Source organism: Macrobrachium nipponense, chromosome 16 (assembly GCF_015104395.2).
Source record: "Macrobrachium nipponense isolate FS-2020 chromosome 16, ASM1510439v2, whole genome shotgun sequence".
Lineage (NCBI taxonomy): Eukaryota > Metazoa > Arthropoda > Malacostraca > Decapoda > Palaemonidae > Macrobrachium > Macrobrachium nipponense.
This window is the reverse complement of record NC_087209.1, coordinates 33,653,714-33,678,377: the sequence shown is the minus strand read 5'-3', so window position 1 is coordinate 33,678,377 and position 24,664 is coordinate 33,653,714. Positions and strand designations below refer to the sequence as shown.

The 24,664-nt window shown below is 42.2% G+C and overlaps 1 protein-coding gene across 1 annotated transcript in view; it reads left to right on the top strand.

The window, feature by feature from the left end:
• Positions 1–3,233: 3,233 nt before the first annotated feature.
• Positions 3,234–24,664, top strand: part of LOC135195652 (tetratricopeptide repeat protein 17-like) — a 156,822-nt gene continuing 135,391 nt past the window's right edge. The window contains exon 1 of the mRNA XM_064222024.1: positions 3,234–3,486. Within this exon, the coding sequence (XP_064078094.1) occupies positions 3,357–3,486 (130 nt within the window). The 5' untranslated portion in view covers positions 3,234–3,356. The remainder of the gene's footprint in view (positions 3,487–24,664) is intronic.

Genomic DNA, 24,664 nt, shown 5'->3' with positions numbered 1-24,664 from the left:
ACTGCGCACTATCTTATAATTTTGCTCAATTATAACAATTTTTTCATTTTAATTTACTTTCTTTTGCCATATCAACTTTACCGCACAGTTTTCAGAAAAAGCACGATCTTTGTCTGCTTGTCAACATGATTAGCCTTGATGTTATGGTTAACGCAACTCATTAGCTCGGATGACCGTTGCTGTGCCATAACCTTATCCCACATGTTATGGTCGATTTACGTACATGCTTTTACATTAAAAACACGAAGGTTGTACGTTCACAGTTTTCTTTTACAGTAAGCAACACTAGTGCTCCTCTTGGGTGTCGGCAATGTTTGTTACAGATTGAAGCACAACACTCCATAAAATCATCACAGTCTGAACTATTAAAGCTATCAAGTGCCGTTCTAGCTTGTGTTGCAAGCACTTTATTATGCACATCCAACTCACATTGCATTTCCACCAATTGAGCCTTTTCACAACTAATTTTTAACAATACCTGCATTTGAATGCTCATCTTTGATAAACTTCACATACATTTACAACTTCACAACACTGAGATTCGATTCCATGTACACGAGGCTACAAGATTTTGGCGGGAGATTAATGAGATGTCATGGTCGGCAGCTTCTTATTGCGTTCAATGAATAAAAAAAAGTAAAATTTAAAATAAACATGGGAAAGCGAAATAAAATTAAGAAATGATTATGTAAAATAGAACTTTCTCAATCAGGTATCCTACAATGTTTTATTGGCACTGACACCATTAATTTCTGCAAATATGATGTCTGGCCATTGTCTCCCATGCCCCAATATTCTTTAAGCAATGCTTCTGTCATAGGCACAGCAGCTTTCTCAAAACACCCATCAGCATAAGCAGGTCCAATTTTACGCGCTTCTACTTAAAGTTCAGAGTCTTTCAGCAAGTATAAGCCTTACCTTCATTACAGAATTTTTTAGCAGGATTTATTTTCCCAGCTCAACAATAACTTCACTTTTATCGCTGTTAATAGATTCAACTTCACTAATAATGATCTTTTGTTGATCACTATTATTAACACTATAAGCCATAGTAAAGAAAGTATTTAATTGCTACGAAAATACACGTAAAAAGTGAAAACAATGACAGAGCATGAGAGAATAGAAAGGTAGGGAGGAATAGAAAGAATGAGATGGAGTCTCTGTGTCCTGTCATACAAGATAAGAGTAGTGTCAAGCCAAATTAGCCAATAGAAACACAAGACTAGTCTGTGAGCGTTTTCACTGGTCGCTGAAGCTGAGCGGAAGATAAGTAAAGAGAGACGACAAATGCTCACTCCCCCATACCCCCGGCACGCACCACCCCTGGTTAAAGGACTGTGGCGAATCGCCCTTATACAAGCAAGTCTGTTGTGAGACATTTCTACTTTGCATAAGGGTGGAAAATTACTTGTGTTCAATGACATATTAGACCATAATGTTTCAAGCCTAAGGTCACATATGAAGTACTGATGCACAGAGGAAAGCCTATGGAAAAATGTTGTACTGCTAACTCTATTTTGGCTGTGATGGCACTTGTTCCCTTGCTCCACTGGGTGCTTCAATTAGGGTAATAATTGAGTAGGCCTAGAATATGGCCAAAGTGCACCACGTTATTAGAAATTACAGTATTAAGCTGGTCTAGGCCTAAGGAAAGTTCATAAACAAACCTCCTCCTCCCTTTACACTGTGGCAAATTTTATTATTTTTCATTATTTTTCATTACATTTCTAATAACAAATAATGAGAGGTAGAAAAAATATTTCAATAATACCCATAAAATACTCCACACTTCTCAAATCTTCCGTCACCTGTGTTTGTTTTAGGGAGTTTGGGAGTTCTTTTTATTGCCACATGGAGCCTGTGCGAGTGAATATATTGGCGTAAAGGGGGCCGTTTTTATCTTTCTGTCCCACCAAACTATCTATTGAAAATATCTGTCATTTGTATTTTTCAACTATACAGTACCTAATTTTCAATTTGGAGATTTTTTTTTTTCCGTTCCTCTTTTCACTTGAATTATTAACTTGTTACCCCGACCTCCATAAATTTCTGCCATTATTAGTGCTGTGTAGTCAAGCACCTGACTGATAAAAAGATTGTTTTTTTTTTTTCATTCCTCTCAAAACATGAATAACCGTGAAATTTTGACACCCTAAAATAGTTCTCACACAAGTAGTATCAGGCTGATACTTGGCAGAAGTTCATTTCTTTCAAAGAGGCTATCAATCCACTAGTATAAAAGCATCATTTGTGTGTATTTCTCATTTCACTTAAATAAATTGAGCTAGTGGCTGGTCTAATTCCCTTTAGCAGTAAAATGAAATTAACAAGGTAGGTCAATGTGGACTATTTAATTGAAATAATTTAGGACTGCCAACAGTGATTAAAGTGTTGCAGTTGTGATTTTTAATGGTTTAGTAGAATAAATAGTTTGTGTAACCCTTAAATGCTGAGGGACATTGAAGCTGGGCCATTTCTAGACAGGGTCTCAGGATTGGGTTGGAAACTGTGTGTGACAGTGAGATTGAATATTTTTAGTATTTTTGGACACTCCCAAGTCTTATGTATTTGCTGGTATTCTGTTCTCAGTGCATTGTATCACTATGTAGTATTGTTTATAATATAATTGTTTATTGTTGATGATAATTTCGGAAAACGTGTTATTGAAAAATATTTGAAAAGTTAAAAAGTACAAAGCCTTAAAATGCCCAAGGTCTCGAAAATTAAGAAAATATTTTAAAAGGTAAAAAATACAAAGTCCTAAAATGCCTAAGGCCCCTAAAATAAAAAAATATTTGAAGAGGTAAAAAGTACAAAGCCTTAAAATGCCTAAGGCCTCAAAAATTAAAAAATATTTGAAATGGTGAAAAGTACAGTGTTAAAATGCATAAGGCCTCTAAAATTGTTTGAGATGTTTTCTTATTAATTTTAGCCAAAAAAATTGACATAACAGAAATTTGTAACCTATAACATTTTTATAGATGCCTGAAATGTGCCCATCCTGTATTATTGTCCTCCACTTATGTAAACAAGAAATATTGATTTATTACCACCTAATGGAGTACAGGTTATCAGCTGCTTCAGTCTATGGTGCTTCGGCTTTATGGGTTTTTTCTAAAATATTCATGAAAAAATAAGGTTTCTTATGGCGCCACATTCAGTTATCGGCGGCATAAGCCACTATAGTGCGCCATAGCGGTTATTGGGGCCGCCATTAAGCGAAGCATGAAAGTCTAAGGGAGTACGCCAATAACTGTCAGTGCCTTATTGCTTTATGGCACCCGGCCAGGAACGGAACTCCTGCCGATAACCAGGGACCACCTGTACTTGGAATAGTTATATTTTTAAGTAAGCTGATGTACTGTTTAAGATTCCAGTTACCAATAATTTTAAATGGCTCTCAGGGTGTTGCTGAGGAGGGAGTATGCACTACAGATGGTGGATGTCAAGTGTCAGATGAAAGTGGATCCTCTGGTGACGAGAGACGTGAGTATGCAATTGTTGGTAGTTTAGATATTATTCTATGCAGATGAAGAGGATATTTATGCTACTAGGAAAATATACAAATTCATGTATTATGTTTTTTTTTTTATTATTATTATAAATGGAGATGATGGTATTATAGTAGGATTACATGAAGAACAGCTAAATTGTTTGGAATGTGACAAAATATATTAATACCACAGATGCCACCCACGAATTGTATTTTACAACACTAAAATAGAAATACAAAAAAAGGGATTTTGACAAAGGAAAAATCTATTTCTGGGGGAAGGACCTGTGTCGCCCAGTGAAATGTTCCTATAGCACTTATTTCTAGGTATAAATAAATGCTAAATATACCAGAGAAAAAAGCCATATGGAATGCCAGAGTTACTACCTCTGGCTGGCTCACCCTCAAAGGGTGTCTGTATAGCATCAGGGGCGAGTGAAAGCCACTATCACAGATACTTCACCAAATAGATCTCTCCTCTCTCAAAATCCCCCTCTGTAGAGGTGCTGTTACAACGGCTTCCTTCCGCTCGCAACTACTACTGCCTCTGCCAAGAACGCCATTCCTGAATTACGCACCCAAGCTTGGGCCAGCTAAAGGGTGGGGAAATGAAAAAGAGAGGAATGGGTTCACTGGGCGACACAGGTCTTCCCCCAGAAATAGATTTTTCCTTTGTCAAAATCCCTTTTCTGGGCTCGACCTGTGTTGCCCAGTGAAATAGTAACAGAGAATTGGCCATACAAGCTTGGAAAATAGAATTTAGACAAAAAACTTTATATGAAAGGAAAATAAAAATTCCTTATAATTATTGTTTTAATAATCCAAGTAAGGATAGCAAAATACAATTGGTAATTAACATCTAATATGACCAAATCCATACCCTCACCAGGAAAAATACAACAGGTAATGAACATAAAAACAATCAAATTAATGAACTATGTACAAGTACAGGAGTGGGTTGAAAAGCAATCCAGTCCGGAACAAAAGGCAAAAAGGCAGGGATTACAAGCGAGGCAGGTAGGTGAGAGGGAGTACCAAAAGGTAATTAATAGCACAAACAATGGTAATAATATACAAATTTACAATTACATAACTAAGCTGTATCAAGGGGGAGAATGTTCCCTGCAGCCACTGCCGAATATTTAAGGGCCTCTAGAGACTTCAGATAGTGGCATTTAAATACTGTTGGAGTTTTCCAACCTGTATATTTTTTAAGATCATCGAAGTTCATATGATGAAAATAATTAACAGGTAGCCACTGCTCGGATATCATGGACATGAGGAACTGAATCCGGATTGGCTTGTTTAATAAAATAAAGAATTTGTTGTCCGATGGCCTTCAAGGAAATGTTCCACCTTTCTCTCTAATAAAAAGAGGACCTGAAGACTTTTTAGAAGTTCTGCCCAGATAAGATTTTAATGTAATAATAGGACATAATGATGGGTCATGTGGAAGAGGGACAATCTTCCACGGAGACCATCTGTTCTGTGGGTCTTCATTCTTTGCTAAGAATTTCCGATCTGGAGAGAGCAGAACTTCTCCCGACGGGAGGAAATCAATATGTTTTGGTTCTCTAGAGAGAGCCGACAGTTCGGATATTCTGGCACCTGAGGCCATACTCATTAAAAATAATGTTTTCCTGAGAAGGGTTATATATGAGCATGATTCATTATCAGTATCTGAAGCCAACCTGAGTATGTCATTTAAAAACCAGGAGACCGTGTGAGGACAGTCTACTGGTCTCAGACGAGCACATGCTCATTGGATAGACGAGAAGTACGAATCTGTTAAATCAATATTAAAGCCAAACTGAAATATCTTCCTCAAGGCAGATTTAGTCGTAGTAATGGTACTAGCAGCTAGGCCTTTTTCGAACGAAGTTCTAAAAAATGAAATTGTCAGATTTGTAGTCATCGTCTGAACATCTGATTCTTTTAGAAAGATGGCTAACTTCCTCACTGCCGAATCATACTGCCGAAGTGTCGATTCTCTTTTGTCTGACTCCACGAACAGGGTTTTTAGCGGGTTCCTTGAACTTTCTTGTACTGAGAATGGCCCCCTATCCGCTCAGAGAGGCGTCCTTGTGGACTACCAGAGACGGCTGGGGAAATTGTAGCTGCACTGACTTGGAAAGACTCTTGACTCTTGTCCATGGACGAAGTCTTTTCCATAGTATCGGCGGAATCAAGGAGATTTTGTCTCTGAGCCTGCTGTTGGTTCTTTTCCGCCATACCCGATTGATGTCCTTCAGTCTGGCTTTCAACAGAACATCTGTTACCGAAGCAAACTGAAGTGAACCTAAGACTCTTTCTTGGGTACGACGAGAAGGCCGCCTGTTCTTGAGGAATTGTTTTGTAGCTATCGCTATCTCTCTGCACTTGTTCGGTGGAAGAGATAGTTTGTGTGCGGTTAGGTCCCATTGAAATTCCCAACCATTGAAAGCGAGATGCCAGAATGAGACGGGACTTTTCCTTGTTTATCTGGAATCCCAGATACTCTAGAAATTTTATTACTTTGGCTGTTGCCCTGCGACATTCCTTGTCGTTGGTTGCCCAAATGAGCCAGTTGTCTAGGTAAGCTACTATCATCACCCCCTGAGCTCTTAGTTCCTGCACTACTGTGTCTCCTAGCTTGGTGAATATTCTGGGCGCTATATTGAGCCCGAATGGCATGACTCTGAATGAGTAAGCCTGTTTTCCTAGTTTGAAGCCTAGGTAGGGAGAGAAGTTTCTTGCTATCAGGACGTGATAGTAAGCGTCTGTAAGATCGATAGAGGTGGTGATGACCCCACGGGGAAGTAATGTCCACACCTGCGAGACGGTTAGCATGCGGAACTTGTCGCATTGAATGTATGAGTTGAAACGGGACAAGTCCAGAATCACACTTTGTTTGTCCGAGTCCTTCTTTGGTACACTGAACAAACTTCCTTGAAATTTCAGGTGACTGTCTTTCTTTATTACCTTCTTTTGAAGAAGGTCTTGGCATAGTCTAGAGGGTCTGTCGTTGGAATTTGGTGAAAGAGACTGGTGGAGGAGGCCCTTTTATCCATCTCCATCCCAGACCTTTTGATACGATACTCTGAGCCCACGTACTGAAGGTCTCCCGCCTACCTGGAGAGGCTCATTGACTGGATAGGTCTTACTTCCTCTGCCTCTGGAGAGAGCTCTGGAACCAGCTCTGTGCCGGTAAGCTCCTCTTGCTCTGCTACCCCTTGCGTGCCTGTTATAGCCTCGAAACGCCCCTTGCGCTTCAAACGAAGCGTTGAGGGCAGGGGACGTTACGAAAGTAGCCGAACTCGAGGAATGTTGAGTTGGCTAACTCTGTAGCAGTACAAATTGTTGTTGTGGTCGTGACTTAAAGGTCGAAGGTTGACCAAGCTGGGAGACGGGAACTGCTTGCACCACTGTCTGTCTGAGAGGTCTGGAAGGGCTGATACTTCTTGGCCCTCTTCCTACCCTTGGCTTGCAGTCAGGAGGTCTCAAACTTCCTTTTGGAGGGAAGGCCCCAGCGGACACGAAGGTTTTGGTTAGCACTAGCTGCCTCACTGATGACGCTGTTAACCACGTCATCAGGAAAGAGGTTGTGTCCCCAGATCGATGCCTTAATAAGCTTATTAGGCTCGTGTCTGATGGAAGCATTGGCAAGGACATGCTTCCTGCAGTTCCGCCTAGCAACCACAAAGTCATACAGGTCACACTTGAAAGTTTGCAGCAGCGACTTTGTTAGGACCCGGAATATAGGTTCCTCAGTGTAGAAAGAAGCCGTCAACTCTGAAGTAGTAACCGAGTTGATCGACCTACTCAGTCTACATTTTGCCTCAAACTCTGCCTTTACCATGGCATCCGGAATCAGCACTCCAAATCTCCGGGAAAGAGCAGAGAGGTAGACTCTGTCTCTCAAAGCTGAGGCATTGGCTTCTCCTCCATTCCGGCCTGCAGAGTTAACTCCGCGATCTTAGATGTGCAAGGGGTCAGGATGTTATCCCCCACCACGAACATGGTGTAGCAACCTTTGTGTGGCGTCAACTTGGTGTTGACGCAATCCCATTCCGAAAGGGTGCGGACCCATGCCGACTGTGCTTGATCCCTAGGATAGATCACAGTCTTCTTTTGGACCCTGTCTACCCTGACAAACGCTTCCTCGGCTAACTGAGTGTTGCCTGGGAAGGGAAATTGGAGGTCCGCCGGGAAGAACTCATAATCTTCCACGGGACGGGTTCCGCAGCCTTCAATTGTCAGCATGCCATCCGAAAAGGGAGCATGTAGGCGCCAACCGCCATGGGTTGTCGTCCTCGAATAGCGGGAGCTTAGATGCATCCGGCACAATAAAGAACTGCTGTGTGCCTCTGGACTGGATAAGTCCGGCCAGCAAGCTCTCCTGAGTCTGTAGTCTCTGAGCCAGTGACAGGATGAACTGCCCCGATGTCTCTAAACCCGAGGCGAGCTGAGAGGACATCGATTGGAATCTCGAGTCCACAATACTGCCCATCTTCTCCATGAGAAGATTAGCAAAGGCATCAGGGTCGAAGCCGGACTCCGTCGGTCTGGCTTTAGAATCCTTAGCTCTCGACCCCTTAGGCGGGGGAGTAGCTTTTTCCGAGGAAGCCAAAGGCTTAGGGGCCAATGACGACCTGGTGGAGCCTGCCGGAGAAGGCTTAGCTGGTCTGGCAGCCTTCAGCAGGGACTTCTTTTTCAGGGTTTTCACCTTGGGGATCACAGAACCAGACCTATCCCCAAGGATCATGGACTTCGAGAAGCCCTGAAAAGAAGAGGAAGGAGGAGTTGGGCTAAAAGCAAGTGTTTTAGATCTAAAGCCACCTGCCTCACTTACCTCCCTACCTTCTTCCTGTGAGTCGACGATCATTGGCTCGCGATGCAGACTGATGGCCGCCACCTCCTCCGTCACCTCCTCGCACAAGCCCTCTTGGTCTTCCGGAGGGGCCTGGGTTTCCAAACGGATCCTCTCAATGATAGGGCCGCCACTTCCCTAGCTACTGCTGCCGACGTCCTTGCGTTTGGATAAAGGAGAGAGCACATCTCCGACAGCACGTAGGGGCATCCAGCGGCAACGTTCCTCCCATAACCTCCCACCCAGACCTTAAGGTTCGACAACGAGGAGGCCTTGAGTGCCAGAGGGGTCTGTAAGAGAGGACGAAATTAGATCCTCCAGTGGCGGAACTATATCCTAAAAATCAAAACATTACTGAGGTGAGGATGGTACCTACCGACTCATTAGTCACGTTCCCCACCAAAGCGTAACACACATTCCAGTCATCTGGATGCCAGACTAAGAGGTCGTCAACCTGCACAGCACAGCTGGCATGAAATCGGCAGACCTCCTGCCCACACGGTTGCTGGAGAACGGCTGCGCACCCCAACTCCAGACAGCGTACCATATGTAAGTTGGAATTGATACATGAGTATCGTCAATAGTTCCGCCGGAGTTAATTCCGGCGGTATGTGTACCCTTAGACTAGTTCTACTAAAACAGGCTAAAGGTAAACATCAACTATTAAATAAAATTTTTCTTAACATTAAAGCTCTGAATGTCTCCGCCTGCTCCGGAATCCATAATCTCGTTATCGCAATAGCTATGACCGGCGGAGTTGGCCTGATACGAGCAGAACAGGGAAACAAGGTAAAACCTAAGCCTGAGTCTGATCGCACCAGAGTAGAGTAGCAATTCCAAGTCAATTGGAAACTCATTCTCTAGGCCTAGTTCCACCCCCACCGGAGTGGGGAAGCAGTGATAACACCAGAGAAATACAGAAAACAGAGCGGCGGGAACAGCGGTACTAAGAACTCCGGTGTATAACATCCTGGCGAATGTGATGGTAGACCACACCTCGCCAGAATAAACAGGCCCGGAGACATACCAACAGAAACTACATAAAATTTTTCTTAACATTAAAGCTCTAAATGTCTCCGCCTGCTCCGGAAACCATAAACTCATTATCCCAATAGCTATGACCGGCGGAGTTGGCCTGATATGAGCAGAACAGGGAAACAAGGTAAAACCTAAGCCTGAGTCTGATCGCACCAGAGTAGAGTAGCAATTCCAAGTCAATTGGAAACGCATTCTCTAAGCCTAGTTCTGCCCCCACCGGAGTGGGGAAGCAGCGATAACACCAGAGAAATACGGAAAACAGAGCAGCGTGAACAGCGGTACTAAGAACTCCGGCGTATAACATCCTGGCGAATGTGATGGTAGACCAAACCTCGCCGGAATAAACACAGGCCCGGAGACATACCATCAGAGACTACATAATATTACTTCTAATCCTTAACCTCCTCCGACTAATCCCCCGGAACAGTGCTCGACGCTCCAGCTGCTGTTCACTGGTAAGATTACTAGTTCAGCGAGCTAACGAAGCACCGCCGGAACGAGTCCAGAATGGAAGGAAGAGCCTGGAGGAGAAGGGTAAACTAGTAATCGCCTGGCAACAGCAACCGATCAGGTGATTACCACCCTCCGAGAAGCCGTGAAATAGCCTACTACTAAAGGGGCAGAAGACAGCAGGCCAGCTGACACCCTAAAGGAGGTAACAGCCAAGGCTATACTTTACAAAATGTATTGATAAGGAATTATTGGAAGTACCGACGAATAAAGGCAAGCCCATCTACGAGCCTAGCCTAACCCTCCAAAATCGGATACCCCGATCTGGTCAGGTAGCCTAGGATTGGCGCCTACTAGTTCGTCGTCACAAAAGAGGACACTAGAGCCTAACCTAACCTTCCAAAATCGAATATATCGACCTGGTCAGGTAAGATAGGCCTAGCACCTACATTACGTAACAAGAGAGGAACTCTCTAGTAAAGGATCACCATCCAAAACTAAAATGTCAGTCTGGTCAGGTTAGCCAGGACTAGTACCAACTATGGGTAGCAAGAAGTACTCTCAACTGCCTAGCCTACCTTCCAAAACCTAGCCTAGATCTGGTCGGGTAGGCTAGGGTAGGTAAAAATTCGTGTAGGACTTCCAAACCTCATCAAAATACAATTAGCAATATAATATTATAATAATATTAAGATAAATAATACCACATAAACTACATGCATGAGCACCGCGAATGAATGAGGGTTTCCTTTACCTCCCAAAACTAAAATGACGTATCACTAGGTTAGCCTAGGTCGCCTCAAACACAATACTCGCGCATGACGTAGGAATGAAAATTATCACCGCACTCTAGTGAGGGAACCAATTCACTCTTGAAGGACTGATGATAAGCGAGGGAAACCCCAAAGAGGCTAAATAATGTAATGGTTCAAACCGTGATACACCAACCTATCGAAACCCGTCAGAAGCGAAATGGTAAAATTTCACGATATGGAGGAGTAATTTTAGTTTATATTTGACAACATCTCCAAAGGTTGTGTGAGAGAGAGAGAGAGAGAGAGATTGGTGGAAGAATGAATGGGAGTGGTTAGATGGCGGTCGGAAGCATGTCTGTTGTAGCACTCTGTAGGTAGTCAATGGAAGTCTGTTACGAGAGTTGTAAACAGTGAGGCGTCTGGTCAAGTCAGTGTTGGTTTTGGCAGCAGTTTTCCTTTGGTGTTTCGTTGTTTGGGTGTGATTTGATAGATTTTGGGGTTGTGAAGTTGTTGTGCGTGTGTCTGTCTGGTTGTGGTGAGGTTAAGAGGTTTGTGGTGCATTTTCGGTGTCTGTTAGTGGTGGTTGGGGCAGGGTTGGTTTTGGCGGGTTGTTGTACTGCTGTAAGTCGTGTGGTTGTCGTGTTTTTTCAGGCGGTTGGTGTTCATCTGCATTTAGTCGTTGGGTTATTGAGTTTTTGTGGGGTTGTGGGTCCCGGGTGGTTGATTTGTGTTTGGTTGTCGGCGGTGGTTGTGTGTTGGCTAGCCTATAGCCTATATCCAGTGGACGACAGCACAGCCTAGTCCTAGGTATCAGAAGCCAGCGGTGAGTACCTGTTTGTGTTTTTTGTTCTGTATGTAGGTATTGGGGCAGTTGTCCTGCTGTGTTTTTTAGTGTTAAGTGGAAAGTGTGATTGAGGGTGGGTTTGATAGCCAGACAGGTTAAGTTTATGTGGGGAGGTTACTTGTTTTTGTGATCCCGCCACATTATTTTTTGGCGCCCGGACAGGGACTGTTGGTGTGGCAGCTGCAGGACAATTGGTCTAGGCTAGTGTGTATGAGTGGTGAGAAAGTTTGAGATGGAAGGATTGAGTGAGGTGGAGAGGCTGAAGGAGGAGTTGAGGTTGGAGAAGTAAGAGGACAATTAGAAGTGGATAATGAGAGGTTGAGGGTAGAGTGTGAGGAGCTGAAGAGCGAGTTAGAGGAAATGAGAGGAATGCTAAGGAGTGCAAAAGTGGAAATGAAAGAAGAAGTGAAAGGAGCAGAAGAAAGAATGGTTGAGAAAATGGATGAAAAATTCTTAGGGATGATGAATGCAGTGCAGGAGATGATGAAGGGGTTCATGGGAGAGGGAGCTGTAGGGGGTAGGCCTACTAGGTCTTGTGATAGGTCAGAAGTGGTAAAGACAGTGGAAGAGCGATGGGATGAAACTACGAGTGACGAAGGTGACTTGTTTGTGATAGGTAAAGGAAAGAAGGGAAAGAGACAGGATAAGGATAAACCTGAGGACAAGAATAAGAAGGGGGCTGAGGAAAAGAAGACGATTAAGGGAAAGAAGGTTAGGAAGGATGACGGACAGGATGAGACTAGGACTGAATACATTGGGGAAAGGGCTGAGAGTGATTTGGATAGCGGTGAGTGGAAACCCAGGTTGGGTAAAGAAAGAAGGGTAAGAAGAGCGTAATGAGGAGCATGGATGTTAGTATGGAAGTTGATTCCCTATATTCGGACGAGGTTAAGAGGGATCAGAATGGTAGTAGCGAAAGTGAGAGTGAGCGGGAAGTACGAAAGGCTGTATATATGAGAGAGATTACCTAGATGTGCACAATACGAGGAATATGGTAGTAGGGACATAGGGGATTTTTTTAAGGAATATGAGAGGTATTGTGAGGCAAAGTATGGGGATAATAAGAGAGTCTGGGCAAGAGAGTTGGGTGGCTTTTTGACGGGATTTTTGTTGATATGTATGGGGTAATGATGAGTGTAGGGAATGTGCCGTATGAGAGTGTGAAAGCCAGGATTGTGGAACAGGCGAAGAGGATAAGGAGTAGTGTTAGATATAGGAGAAAACATGGTTTTGATGAGGCAAGAATGAATGTTGGTGAGTCGTTGTCGATGTATGTGTGCAGGTTGGAAACATTGGCCAGGAAAAAGTTTGGGGACGAAGGGATAAATGAGTGTAAAGAGTTAGTGAGGAAGTTGTTGGCGACTGTGCCTGAGAGTGTGTATGAGTTTGTAAATCTGAAACGTAAGGAGAAAATGCGATGGACGAATGAAAGGTTGTCGTGGAACGACATTTTGGAAATAGTAGAGGATTATGAGTTGGATAGGTGTATGAAAGAGAGTAGAAGTGTTAGTATTAGGACTGAAGTGGCTGATGTTATACCAGAGTTTAAGAGCTATAGGGAGGCAGTTTTGGAAGGGCCAAGGCGAATGGCAGAGCGAATGGTTGATAGGAGCGTTAGAGCCAGTAACGTAAGTATGGTTAGCCCTAAGAGAGATCGGAGTGCAAGCGTTGGAAGATTAGGGTTGGTTAGTCGTGAACGAGAGCAGCAATGTTACAGATGTGGAAAGCTAGGGCACAGGAAGAATGAATGTCGGTGGGCGTTGGGAGCTTGCTTCGGTGTGGGCAAACAGGGCATTTGGTGAGCGAGTAAGAAAGATAGGGATGTTAAGTGTTACAGGTGTGGGCAAGTAGGGCATATAGCAAGTGGATGTCGAGGTACTCGTGTGACTGAGGTTTGCGGTAATTGCGGGAAGAATGGGCATTATGCTAGGATGTGTAAGGAACAGCGGGCAAAATGTGTTGAATGTGGAATGGAAGGTCATGTGGCGAGTGTGTGTAGGCGAAAGAGGATGAGTCAGGTTGGGAGTTCGGGAAACTAGGTACAAAGGGGATTCAGTTGGGTGGGTCCTCTGGTGTGCGGTCAGTAAGAGTGATGCATGTGCGTGAAGGATTGTTGCATGAAAAAGGGTTTTGGAGGAAGAGCTCATGAATGTATGAGTGTAAAAGTGAGGTGCAAAGGGGTGTGTTTGGTTGCTTTGATTGATACTGGGTGCAGTGTCAGTGTTCTTTTTAAGAATGGATGTGACAAGTTGCGGACGTGAGTGTGAAATTAGGAAATGTAAAGGGGAGGTACGAGGAATAGGAAATTTGGGTATGCCTGTGGTGGGAATGTTGCGTGAAAATGTAGAAATCGAAGGGTAGTGATGGATGAAGGTGACTTTTGTGTGATCGAGGGAAGGAGTGATAAGTATGATATGTTGTTAGGATACAGGTTCCTGAAGAAGTGTGGGATGGTGGTCCATCCGAGCAGGAATATGATTGAGTTGCATAGGAAGGGGAATGTACATGGAGAGTTGTACTTGGATGGGGATGGAGGAGTAAGCAGTAAAATATGGAAGGGAGTGCCGTTGGTTGCGAAAGAGAGTGTAAAAGTGCCGCGAGAAGTTGGAGAAGTTGTTAGTGTGAAAGTTGCGTGGCCCGATAGTCTTGGGATTGTCAAAGGTGACAAGTGTGCATATGTGGTTGAGGGTGTGGATGCGAACAGTTGGTAAGAGCGAGTGTGCATGTGTACGACGGGATTTTGGATATGGAGAATCCTCGGGTTTTTGTGGCCTCATTGCCGAGTGTTAGGAAAAAGCGAGTGCGGGGTATACTGAAGGTGATTGTGTGGGGTTGTTGTATACGTTGGTGGATGTGGACGACGAAAGATATGTTAGGGTGCGGCAGGTGATGACAGGTAGCATGAAAGAAAGTGATGAGTGGAAGTATGATGAGTTGAGAGAAAGAATTGGGGTGGATGAAAATGTTGGTGATGAGAGAGGGAGCGGTTGATGCAGATGTTGTGGGATAGGCGGGGTGCGTTGAGTCGGGGTGATGAGGATTTCAGGGATCTAAGCTCCCAGAGTTCAAGATAGTTTTGAATGACGATACCCTCATATATCAGCGTCCCCGACACTTTTCTGCGCCTATTGTTGCCCGAGAGATTGAGGAACAGTGTGAGGAACTTGAGAGAGTGGGAGTGATCGAGAGGAGCGAGAGTGCTTGGAATAGTCCCATAGTCCCAGTACGCAAGACAGATGGGAGTTTGAGGATGTGTGTGGATTACAGGAAGGTGAATGAAGTGACTGTGAAGGAGCGATTCCCGATGAATGTGGTGTCTGATTGTGTGTATAAGATGCATGGGATGAGAGTGTTCACAAAATTGGATTTGGTAAGGGGCTATTACCAGATGCCTCTTGAGGAAGGGAGCAGGCATGTTACGGCTTTTTCGAGTGGTGGCTGCCACTATCAATTCAAGAGGTTAAGTTTTGGATTGGCTAATGCGCCTGCTGCCTTCCAGAGGGCGATGAATGTAGTTTTGGCTGGTTTTGATAGAAGGAAGGTGACTGTGTTTATAGATGATGTTTTGATTGCAAGTGAAACTGTTGAGGAGAATGTGGAACTGCTTGAGAAGGTGTTAGAACGGTTGGAAGAGGTTGGAGTGAAAGTGAAGCTGGAGAAGTGTACGTGGTTGGCTGGGGAAGTGGAATTTCTTGGTCATAAGGTGAGTGCGAGTGGTGTAAGGAAGAGTGAAAAGTTTGTGGAAAAAGTAAAGGAGTTTCCACGTCCCCGGACCGTGCGGGAGTTAAAGGGTTTTTTGGGTTTGATTGAGTTCGGGAGGAAGTTCGTTAGGGATTGTTCGGGTATAGGGAAGCCGTTGACTGAATGGACCGGGAAGAAAAATTGTACTAAGCTGAGGTGGGATGAGCGAATGGTGGGAGCATTTGAGAGATTGAAAGAGGAGGCTGCTAGGGACGTCACCTTGGCTTTTCCGGACTACAGTGAGGATGCCAGTAAGCTTGAGTTGTATGCTGATGCTAGTAAGTTTAGTATGGGAGGATGCTTGGTGCAGATGCAAGAGGTGAATGGGGAGGGACAATTGAGAGTGATTGCGTATGTGAGTAAAGCTTTTAATAAAGCAGAGCTTAAGTATTCGGTGGTTGAGAAGGAGCTTGCGGCAATAAGGTTTTGTGTGAAAGCGTTGAAAGTGTTTTTGTATGGGGTAAAATTTGTCATAAGGACAGATCATCGGCCGTTAGTTTATATGATCAAGAAGGAAAGTGTGAATGCTAGGATTGCGAGGACAATTGAGAATTTGAGTGAGTTTGATTTAGCTTAGAATATGTGCCGGGGAGTAAAAAATGTGATTGTGATACGATGTCTAGGATGCATGGTAAGGACAGTGGTGTTGTGAAAAGTGACTGGGATCCGAATATGGTACCTGAGGGGTTGGTTGTAAAAGAGAGGTTTGAAGGGAATGACAGAATGTGTGAATGTTTGTTTTCAGCATTGAAAAACTTGGAAGGTAAGGGTCTGGTTGAAGAGGTACCCGGTAGTGTGAATGAGTTGCGAGTGAAGTTGATGAGTGATGTGCAGAAGGAAGTGGCATGTGCGGAGGAACAAGGTGGGCAAGGAGAAGTGTTGTATGAATTGTTGTCAGCAGTAGCTGAGTTGTTTGGAATAAAAGTGTTGTTGTATTTTGGATGGGACAGACCGGTTGAATATCGAGGAAGGGTGAGTACTGGTAAAGAACGTGGGGTTTTGATGATTCAGTGCGGGGAACGTGGTTGTAATTGGTTGGTTACAAAAAGGGACTGTGAAGGGGATCTGAGTCAGAATTGTGGAAATGGGGAGTTAACTGGGGATGAATGTGATGAGGAGGATGGTGATGTGGATAACCAGGTGGACGTGGTAGTGAATGTGTGTATGCATGGGACTCGAGGGAAAATGGTGACGTTTGTCCAAGTAAATGATAGTGAGTATTGTAGTTTGGTTGACACAGGGGCACAAGTTTCCTTGGTGAGGGGGTCAGTGGTGAGTGAACTTGAGAGATGTGATTGGGAAGTGAAAAGGCAGTCTACAAGTGTGAGAATACATGGGTTAGGACAAGGAAGTGTTTTAGTATGGGAAGAGGTACGGTTAAAGGTTAGGTTGGGAGATCTTGAGGTAATGCATAACTTTATAGTTATAGGAGAAAATGATATGCCATTTTGTTTTTTAATAGGGATAGATTTTTTGGAGGATCCACGATATAGAGGTAGATGTAGGAAATGGAATTTCTAGAAAGGGGGGCAGGCAAGTAGCTAGGATTCAGATGGTAATGTGGTTGTAGCAAACTTTGTGGGTATGATTGATATTGCTAGGAGTGAGAATGATCTGTTGAGTGAGGAAGAGATTGAGGAAATGCAAAATAAGTGCCTGGAGATAAGTGTGTTGCGACAATGTGTTTTGGGAGGAGTGCGTGTGGAAGACTGGCCATGTGAGTTGGATGTATATAAGAGGGTTGCTAAACGTTTTGTGGTGTGCAAAAACATAGTGTACTTTTTGCATCAGGAAGGGGTGTATGACAAGGAAGTGTATGTGCCAGTGTTTTCTGTTGAGTCAGCTGTGAGTATGTGTTTGTTGGTGCATGATCGGTTTGGGCATATGGGAAAAAATAAGTTGTGGGAATGCATGAGAGAGAGATTGTATGCTCCTGGGTTGAATAAGATTTGTGTGGATGTGGCTGTCACGTGTGAAGACTGTCAGAGGGGAAGTATCAGAGTGTGCATGCAAGTCCACCTGTGTTGCGATTGCAGATGAAAGAGCCGTTTGAAATGCTTGTGATTGATTGTGTTTCTTTGCCCAGGACTGCGAGAGGACACGTGGGGATGATTGTGATGGTGGATCACATGAGTAAATTTTGCTTATGTGGTTCCCATCAAAGATAAGAGGAGTGAAACTGTTGCACGAATGGTGGGTCAAGTGATGTTGCCCATGTGTGTGTAAGCCGGCAAAAATGTTGAGTGATAATGGACCTGAGTTTGTGGGATGGGAATTTGAAGAAATGTTGAAGGAATGGGGTATTGTGCATGTGTATTCTACTCCGTATATGCCCAGTGCGAATGGGTTGGCTGAAAGGACTGTTAGGACGATGACTGAGATTTGCGAATGATGATAAGAGCGACAAGGATTGGGATATGTATGTAGGACGTGCAGTTTTGGGTATATAACGCCACACTGCAGAAGAGTATAGGTATGTCTCCTTGTAAATATGTGTTTAATTTTGAAAGGATTGTCAGACCGCGGTTGGGTCTGTCAGAAGGTGATCGGGATTTGTGGAAGAAAGCGAGTGAAAGGTTTGAGAGTTTTAAGATTGGGGATAAGGTGTTGAAAGAGGTGGTTGAGATGGGAAGAATGAATGTGAATAAAGTAAGGGAGAAATTTGAAGGGCCTTTTGAGATTTTGGAAGTGGGACCGAGTGGATTGAGTTATGTTTTGGGGAAAATTGCGAGTAGGTGGGGGACTGGATGAGGTTAGGGCACACCATAACCAGCTCCGTAAGTGGAGGGAAGTACCACACTATGTTCGGGAGAATGCGATGAGTGAGTGGTTGAGGGTGAATAAGTATGAGCCGACTGTTGGTGAACAAATTGGTCTGGGAGATCGACAGTTGGTGTTGGTTGAGTATGGAAGAAAACAGAAGAGTGTGGAGAGAGGAAGTGGAAGGGAAAAGCGTGAACGGGCATGGTAAAAGGGCGGTGGTGGGTGGGTGCAAACGGCTGATAAAGCGTGTGCTACGGATGACTTTGGGGGAATGAATGATACTTGTAGTGTATGTGGGTTTGAGTTGACAGGGACAAGTAAGACTTCAGTGAGAAGGAAACTGAGTAGTGAGGAGGTGGTTGATAGGATGGATAAGTCTTTGCAGGAGTTTGACAGAAGTATGGATGAACTGAGTGGTTTGGTGGCTGAAATAGGGGAGATGTTGGAACCAGAGTTGGAAGACATCGGTGAAGTAGTGAATGGAATTTGGGAGGATGGTAGTGAGGGAGATAATGGGAGTTTGAAAGAAAGTGGTTTTGGAAGAAGTGAATGGCGATGTAACTGAAAGAGTGTATGATGGTCCTCAAACAAGATCCAGGGGACCTGCATCTGAGCATCCTTGGGTGTTGCGAAAGGCAATTTAGTGTGGATGTTGTGAGTGTAAGTAGATGTTGTCAAATGTAATGGGGGAGGTAATATGGAGGAGTAATTTTAGTTTATATTTGACAACATCTCCAAAGGTTGTGTGAGAGAGAGAGAGAGAGAGAGATTGGTGGAAGAATGAATGGGAGTGGTTAGATGGCGGTCGGAAGCATGTCTGTTGTAGCACTCTGTAGGTAGTCAATGGAAGTCTGTTACGAGAGTTGTAAACAGTGAGGCGTCTGGTCAAGTCAGTGTTGGTTTTGGCAGCAGTTTTCCTTTGGTGTTTCGTTGTTTGGGTGTGATTTGATAGATTTTGGGGTTGTGAAGTTGTTGTGCGTGTGTCTGTCTGGTTGTGGTGAGGTTAAGAGGTTTGTGGTGCATTTTCGGTGTCTGTTAGTGGTGGTTGGGGCAGGGTTGGTTTTGGCGGGTTGTTGTACTGCTGTAAGTCGTGTGGTTGTCGTGTTTTTTCAGGCGGTTGGTGTTCATCTGCATTTAGTCGTTGGGTTATTGAGTTTTTGTGGGGTTGTGGGTCCCGGGTGGTTGATTTGTGTTTGGTTGTCGGCGGTGGTTGTGTGTTGGCTAGCCTATAGCTATATCCAGTGGACGACAGCACAGCCTAGTCCTAGGTATCAGAAGCCAGCGGTGAGTACCTGTTTGTGTTTTTTGTTCTGTATGTAGGTATTGGGGCAGTTGTCCTGCTGTGTTTTTTAGTGTTAAGTGGAAAGTGTGATTGAGGGTGGGTTTGATAGCCAGACAGGTTAAGTTTATGTGGGGAGGTTACTTGTTTTTGTGATCCCGCTGGCTTCTGATACCTAGGACTAGGCTGTGCTGTCGTCCACTGGATATAGGCTATAGGCTAGCCAACACACAACCACCGCCGACAACCAAACACAAATCAACCACCCGGGACCCACAACCCCACAAAAACTCAATAACCCAACGACTAAATGCAGATGAACACCAACCGCCTGAAAAAACACGACAACCACACGACTTACAGCAGTACAACAACCCGCCTAGCCTACCTTCCAAAACCTAGCCTAGATCTGGTCGGGTAGGCTAGGGTAGGTAAAAATTCGTGTAGGACTTCCAAACCTCATCAAAATACAATTAGCAATATAATATTATAATAATATTAAGATAAATAATACCACATAAACTACATGCATGAGCACCGCGAATGAATGAGGGTTTCCTTTACCTCCCAAAACTAAAATGACGTATCACTAGGCTAGCCTAGGTCGCCTCAAACACAATACTCGCGCATGACGTAGGAATGAAAATTATCACCGCACTCTAGTGAGGGAACCAATTCACTCTTGAAGGACTGATGATAAGCGAGGGAAACCCCAAAGAGGCTAAATAATGTAATGGTTCAAACCGTGATACACCAACCTATCGAAACCCGTCAGAAGCGAAATGGTAAAATTTCACGACAACAGTAACGTATACTGTGATGTGCAAAAAAGGGTAACATAAAATATATACCGCAATAAAAAGTTGAGAAGACCAAGCACGTGGTCTACAATGCATCCAAAATGGCTGACTTGGGAACAGCGATACGCTCGGCTCCCATGCAACGCTTCATTATAAACAACACCATACTTGATGCATAGTTGCCTAACAGCTTTCAAAGTCAACAAATAATATACTCAACTTAGATGAAGATGCTTCTTGCAGGTCTGAAGACATGATGACTTCCAAAATTCACAAATACCTTGCAGCAAAAACAAACATGTTAACGTTTCGAGTGCTAAAGAAGGAATGGCGTTCTTGGCAGAGGCAGTAGTAGTTGCGAGTGGAAGGAAGTCGTTGTAATGGCACCTCTACAGAGGGGGATTTTGAGAGGAGAGATCTATTTGGTTAAGTATCTGTGATAATGGCTTTCACTCGCCCCTGATGCTATACAGACACCCTTTGAGGGTGAGCCAGCCAGAGGTAGTAACTCTGGCATTCCATGTGGCTTTTTTCTCTGGTATATTTAGCATTTATTTATACCTAGAAATGAGTGCTATAGGAACATTTCACTGGGCGACACAGGTCGAGCCCAGAAATAAGAAAATAAGTATGTGCCTTTAATTGACTGAAGAAAAGAATAGACCCTTTACATAATCTCTCTGGCTGAAAAATGTATTTTGGTGCAATTTGATGAGCAGTTGTTGGTTATTAACCTAGGTGAGAATGTTTACAGAACATAGCAAGTAAAAACCATTAAGATACAAAACAGGGAATCCTTAAGGATAATAGATGAAAATTTATGAAGGCATAAAAAGAATAATGAATGCTAGTCATGTCAACTTAGTTACATCTAAAAGAATCTTTTGGAGAGAAGTATATTAGAGAAGAAATACCCAGGGAAGGGGAATTAAAGAATTTAAGAGAAAGAAGAATGTAAGAAAAATTATACTATCACTTATGCAGATGGAAAGCAATGAGAGTTGCATACAGACTGCACTTAAGACCGGATAGTGTACAAGTCTTTGAGAGTACTCTACCATCATTGCTACAAGCACTTATCACACTTTGTCAGTTTTTTACATTCATAATAAGTAAGACAGTCTCATAGTAAAAGTAAGTCATGATGAACACTTATATAAAGAGAAAGAGCAGAAGGGATATGCACAAATGGGTAAATTTTCATGTATGTATGATGACAAAGTTTTGTGTACTGTACAATGGAGAGAGAGAGAGAGAGAGAGAGAGAGAGAGAGAGAGAGAGAGAGAGAGAGAGAGAGAGAGAGAGAGAGAGAGATATCCAAGCACAGAAGTAGTTCATATTTAAACTTCTATAGGAATTTTGCGGGAATATAATTCATTCCAGATCTCTTGCACATTTTGTAAGGATCTGAACACCCTGCAAACCTGATAGGCAGAGATGGATTAGGAGGTTATAGTTTTATGAGAAAAGCTACAACCGTCTATTATTTTTTGTTGTATTCTACATAAAATTGCGCACATTTTCATATATAAAACTCTATGAAACGCCTTATATGAAACGGAGCAAATACATTCCGAGAATGCAACGTATGCATTTTGGAGATTTGCGGCGGAGAATCCGCGCGCGGAGGGAAGGTAAGTTTTTTTAAGAATTCATCATAAATCTAAATATTATGCTAGAGACTTCGAATTTGTTTCAAAATGAAGATAAATGACTGAATATTACTGGACTGTAAGACTTTTAGCTTACAATTGCGTTTTTCGACCATTTCGGTAGAGTCAAAGTTGACCAAACGTGGTTTTTCTTCTATTTATCGTGATTTATGTGCAAATATTTCAAAAATGAGAAAAGCTACAACCTTCAATTATTTTATTGTATTCTGCATAAAATTGCGCACATTTTCATATATAAAACTTTATGTAACGGCTAATTTAAAATGGTGCAAACTTTACGACAATCGCACTTATGATTTTTTCGGAAGAGTTACCGCGCGGACGTAAGGAAATTTTTTTTTTTTTTTTTTTTTTATACACCATAAATCAAAATATTGTGCTAGAGACTTCCAATTTGTTGAAAAATGAAGGTAAATGATTAAATATTACTAGAATATAAGAGTTTTAGCTTACAATTCGGTTTTTCAACCATTTCGGTAGAGTCAAAGTTGACCGAAGGTTGAAATTTTGGCAATTATCGTTATTTATATGAAAATATTTCAAAACTGATAAAAGCTACAACCATGGGTTGTGTTTAGTTGTATTGTGCATGAAATTGCGCACATTTCCATATATTAAACTTTATGTAACGTCTAATTTAAAATGGTGCGAACATTACGACAATCGCGTGTATGATTTTTTCGGAAGAGTTACCTTGCGGACGTAAGGAAAGTTTTTTTTCATAAATTCACCATAAATCTAAATATTGTGCTAGAGACTTCCAATTTGTTGCAAAATGAAGGTAAATGATTGAATATTACTAAAATATAAGAGGTTTAGCTTACAATTGGGTTTTTTGACCATTTCGGTAGAGTCAAAGTTGACCGAAGGTTGAAATTTTGGAACTTATAGTTATTTATATGAAAATATTTCAAAACTGATAAAAGCTACAATCATGAGTATTTTTTTGTTGTATTCTACATGAAATTTTGCACATTTTTATATATAACACTCCATGTAACGACTAATTTAAAATGGTGCAAAAATTATGTCAAAGTGACAAAATAATTTCCGACATTGTCACTGATACTTTTTAGTGCGATAAGAAAGAAATTCGCGCTTGCGCGCCTGCTTAACGATTGTAAACAAAACAACACCTTGATCCGTGAACATCCCCCAAGGCGCATGATCCAAAAGTTTTTGGCTGGTAGGCCTATAAGTATTTTTCAGTGAATTTTTAAAAAAACTTTTGTATGTCGACGTAAATTACGTACGGTCAGCACCCAAAAGACAATTTATCTTGACGTAAAATACGTCCAATAGGCGTTTAAGGGTTAATAGTTTTGTCATGAAAAATGTATCAAGTCAGAAAAATATGAAAATACAGGTAGTGTTCGAGTTGATAATCCGATTTTACGATGGGGTTAGCAATTAAATTTCACTCGTAATGGGTGCAGCCCAGCAGAGTACAACCAGGCAGCAAGAGAGAGAGACCAAATTACAATAGCCTAACTTTATCCCATTTTCTAGTTAAATAAGTTAAAAAAACAGCAAAAGAGAATTATGAAAGTTTTGTTTTAATATTTTACTCATTCTGTAAATGTGTGTAGAGCCATGAACAACCGATTGAGAAACATTTTGCTAAGTACAACCGGACTGGTTAACAACATCCATTTAGCTTGCATTTCAACCATTGTACGACAGTAAACAATTACCGCAGTTATGTTATAAATGACGTTATGTATAATAGGAATGATATAATTTTAGGTAATAACTGTGTTCACTGTAGATCAAAGATCAGTAAGGAAACACTGTTAAATTTAAACAAAGTTATAGCTGAAGCTGAGAACACTTTTTGAGCTGCTAATGACTTATTGTGCATCTGTAACAATGATAAAACTTTAAACTTATCCGATCAAACACTACCATAGATAAAGATGAGAGAGAATCGTTTTAATCAAAACTTCAGGTATTGAAAGAATACAGTTTACTGCTGTTTTCATGCCGATAAAAGATATATAACGTAACAGTAAAGCTTGTACTACAAAGAAATCGTGAAAATAGTGAAAGGAATCATGTAATTTTCCTTACACAATAAACATGCCCACAAAGCAATCTATTAATGAAAAAAATAATTTAGTTCCCTACGAGACGTATTAAGTTAACATTTCGACTTAAAATTAACACGTCCTCATAACGAAAAGATGACCTTGTCTCATATAAGTAAAGTATCTAGATATTCTTTTATGCTAACTAAAAGCAAAACAATTCACTCCGAATTGAGTTAAAATATGACGAAATTAACTCTTATTCGCCATCAGCTGATTCCCAAACTAAAACATTGACCACTTTGTTAGTATTTTGATACAATATGTAATATGAGAATATGTACAATATAATAGGATAGAGTAATGTATAATTGTTAAAAGATTCATGGTAAAGATGCATATTCATTATGTTTTTATTCCATAATTATATGTAGGTGTCAGCAGCCTGATATCACTAAATTATGCTGATATTGGTCCGAATCAGAGTCCGATTTACCATGGTATCTATCATCGTATACGGTAGGCTAACTTGTTAACCCTCTTACGCCGATTGGACGTATTAAACGTCGTGTCAAAATGTCTCCCGTATGCCGATTGGACGTATCATATGTCGGCTCAAAAAGTTTTTTTTAAATTCGCGGATACTTATAGGCCTACCAGCCGAAAACTTTTGTATCACGCGCCTTGGGGGATGCTGGGAGTTCACGGATCAAGGCGTTGTTTTGTTTACAATCGCTACGCAGGCATGCAAGCGCGAATTTCTTTCTTATCGCACTAATAAGTATCAGTGACACATCTCGGAAATTATTTCGTCACTTTGACATAATTTTTGCACCATTTTAAATCATCCTTTACATGAAGTATTATATATGAAAATGTGTGCAATTTCATGTAAAATACAACAAAAAAATACTCATGATTGTAGCTTTTATCAGTTTTGAAATATTTTCA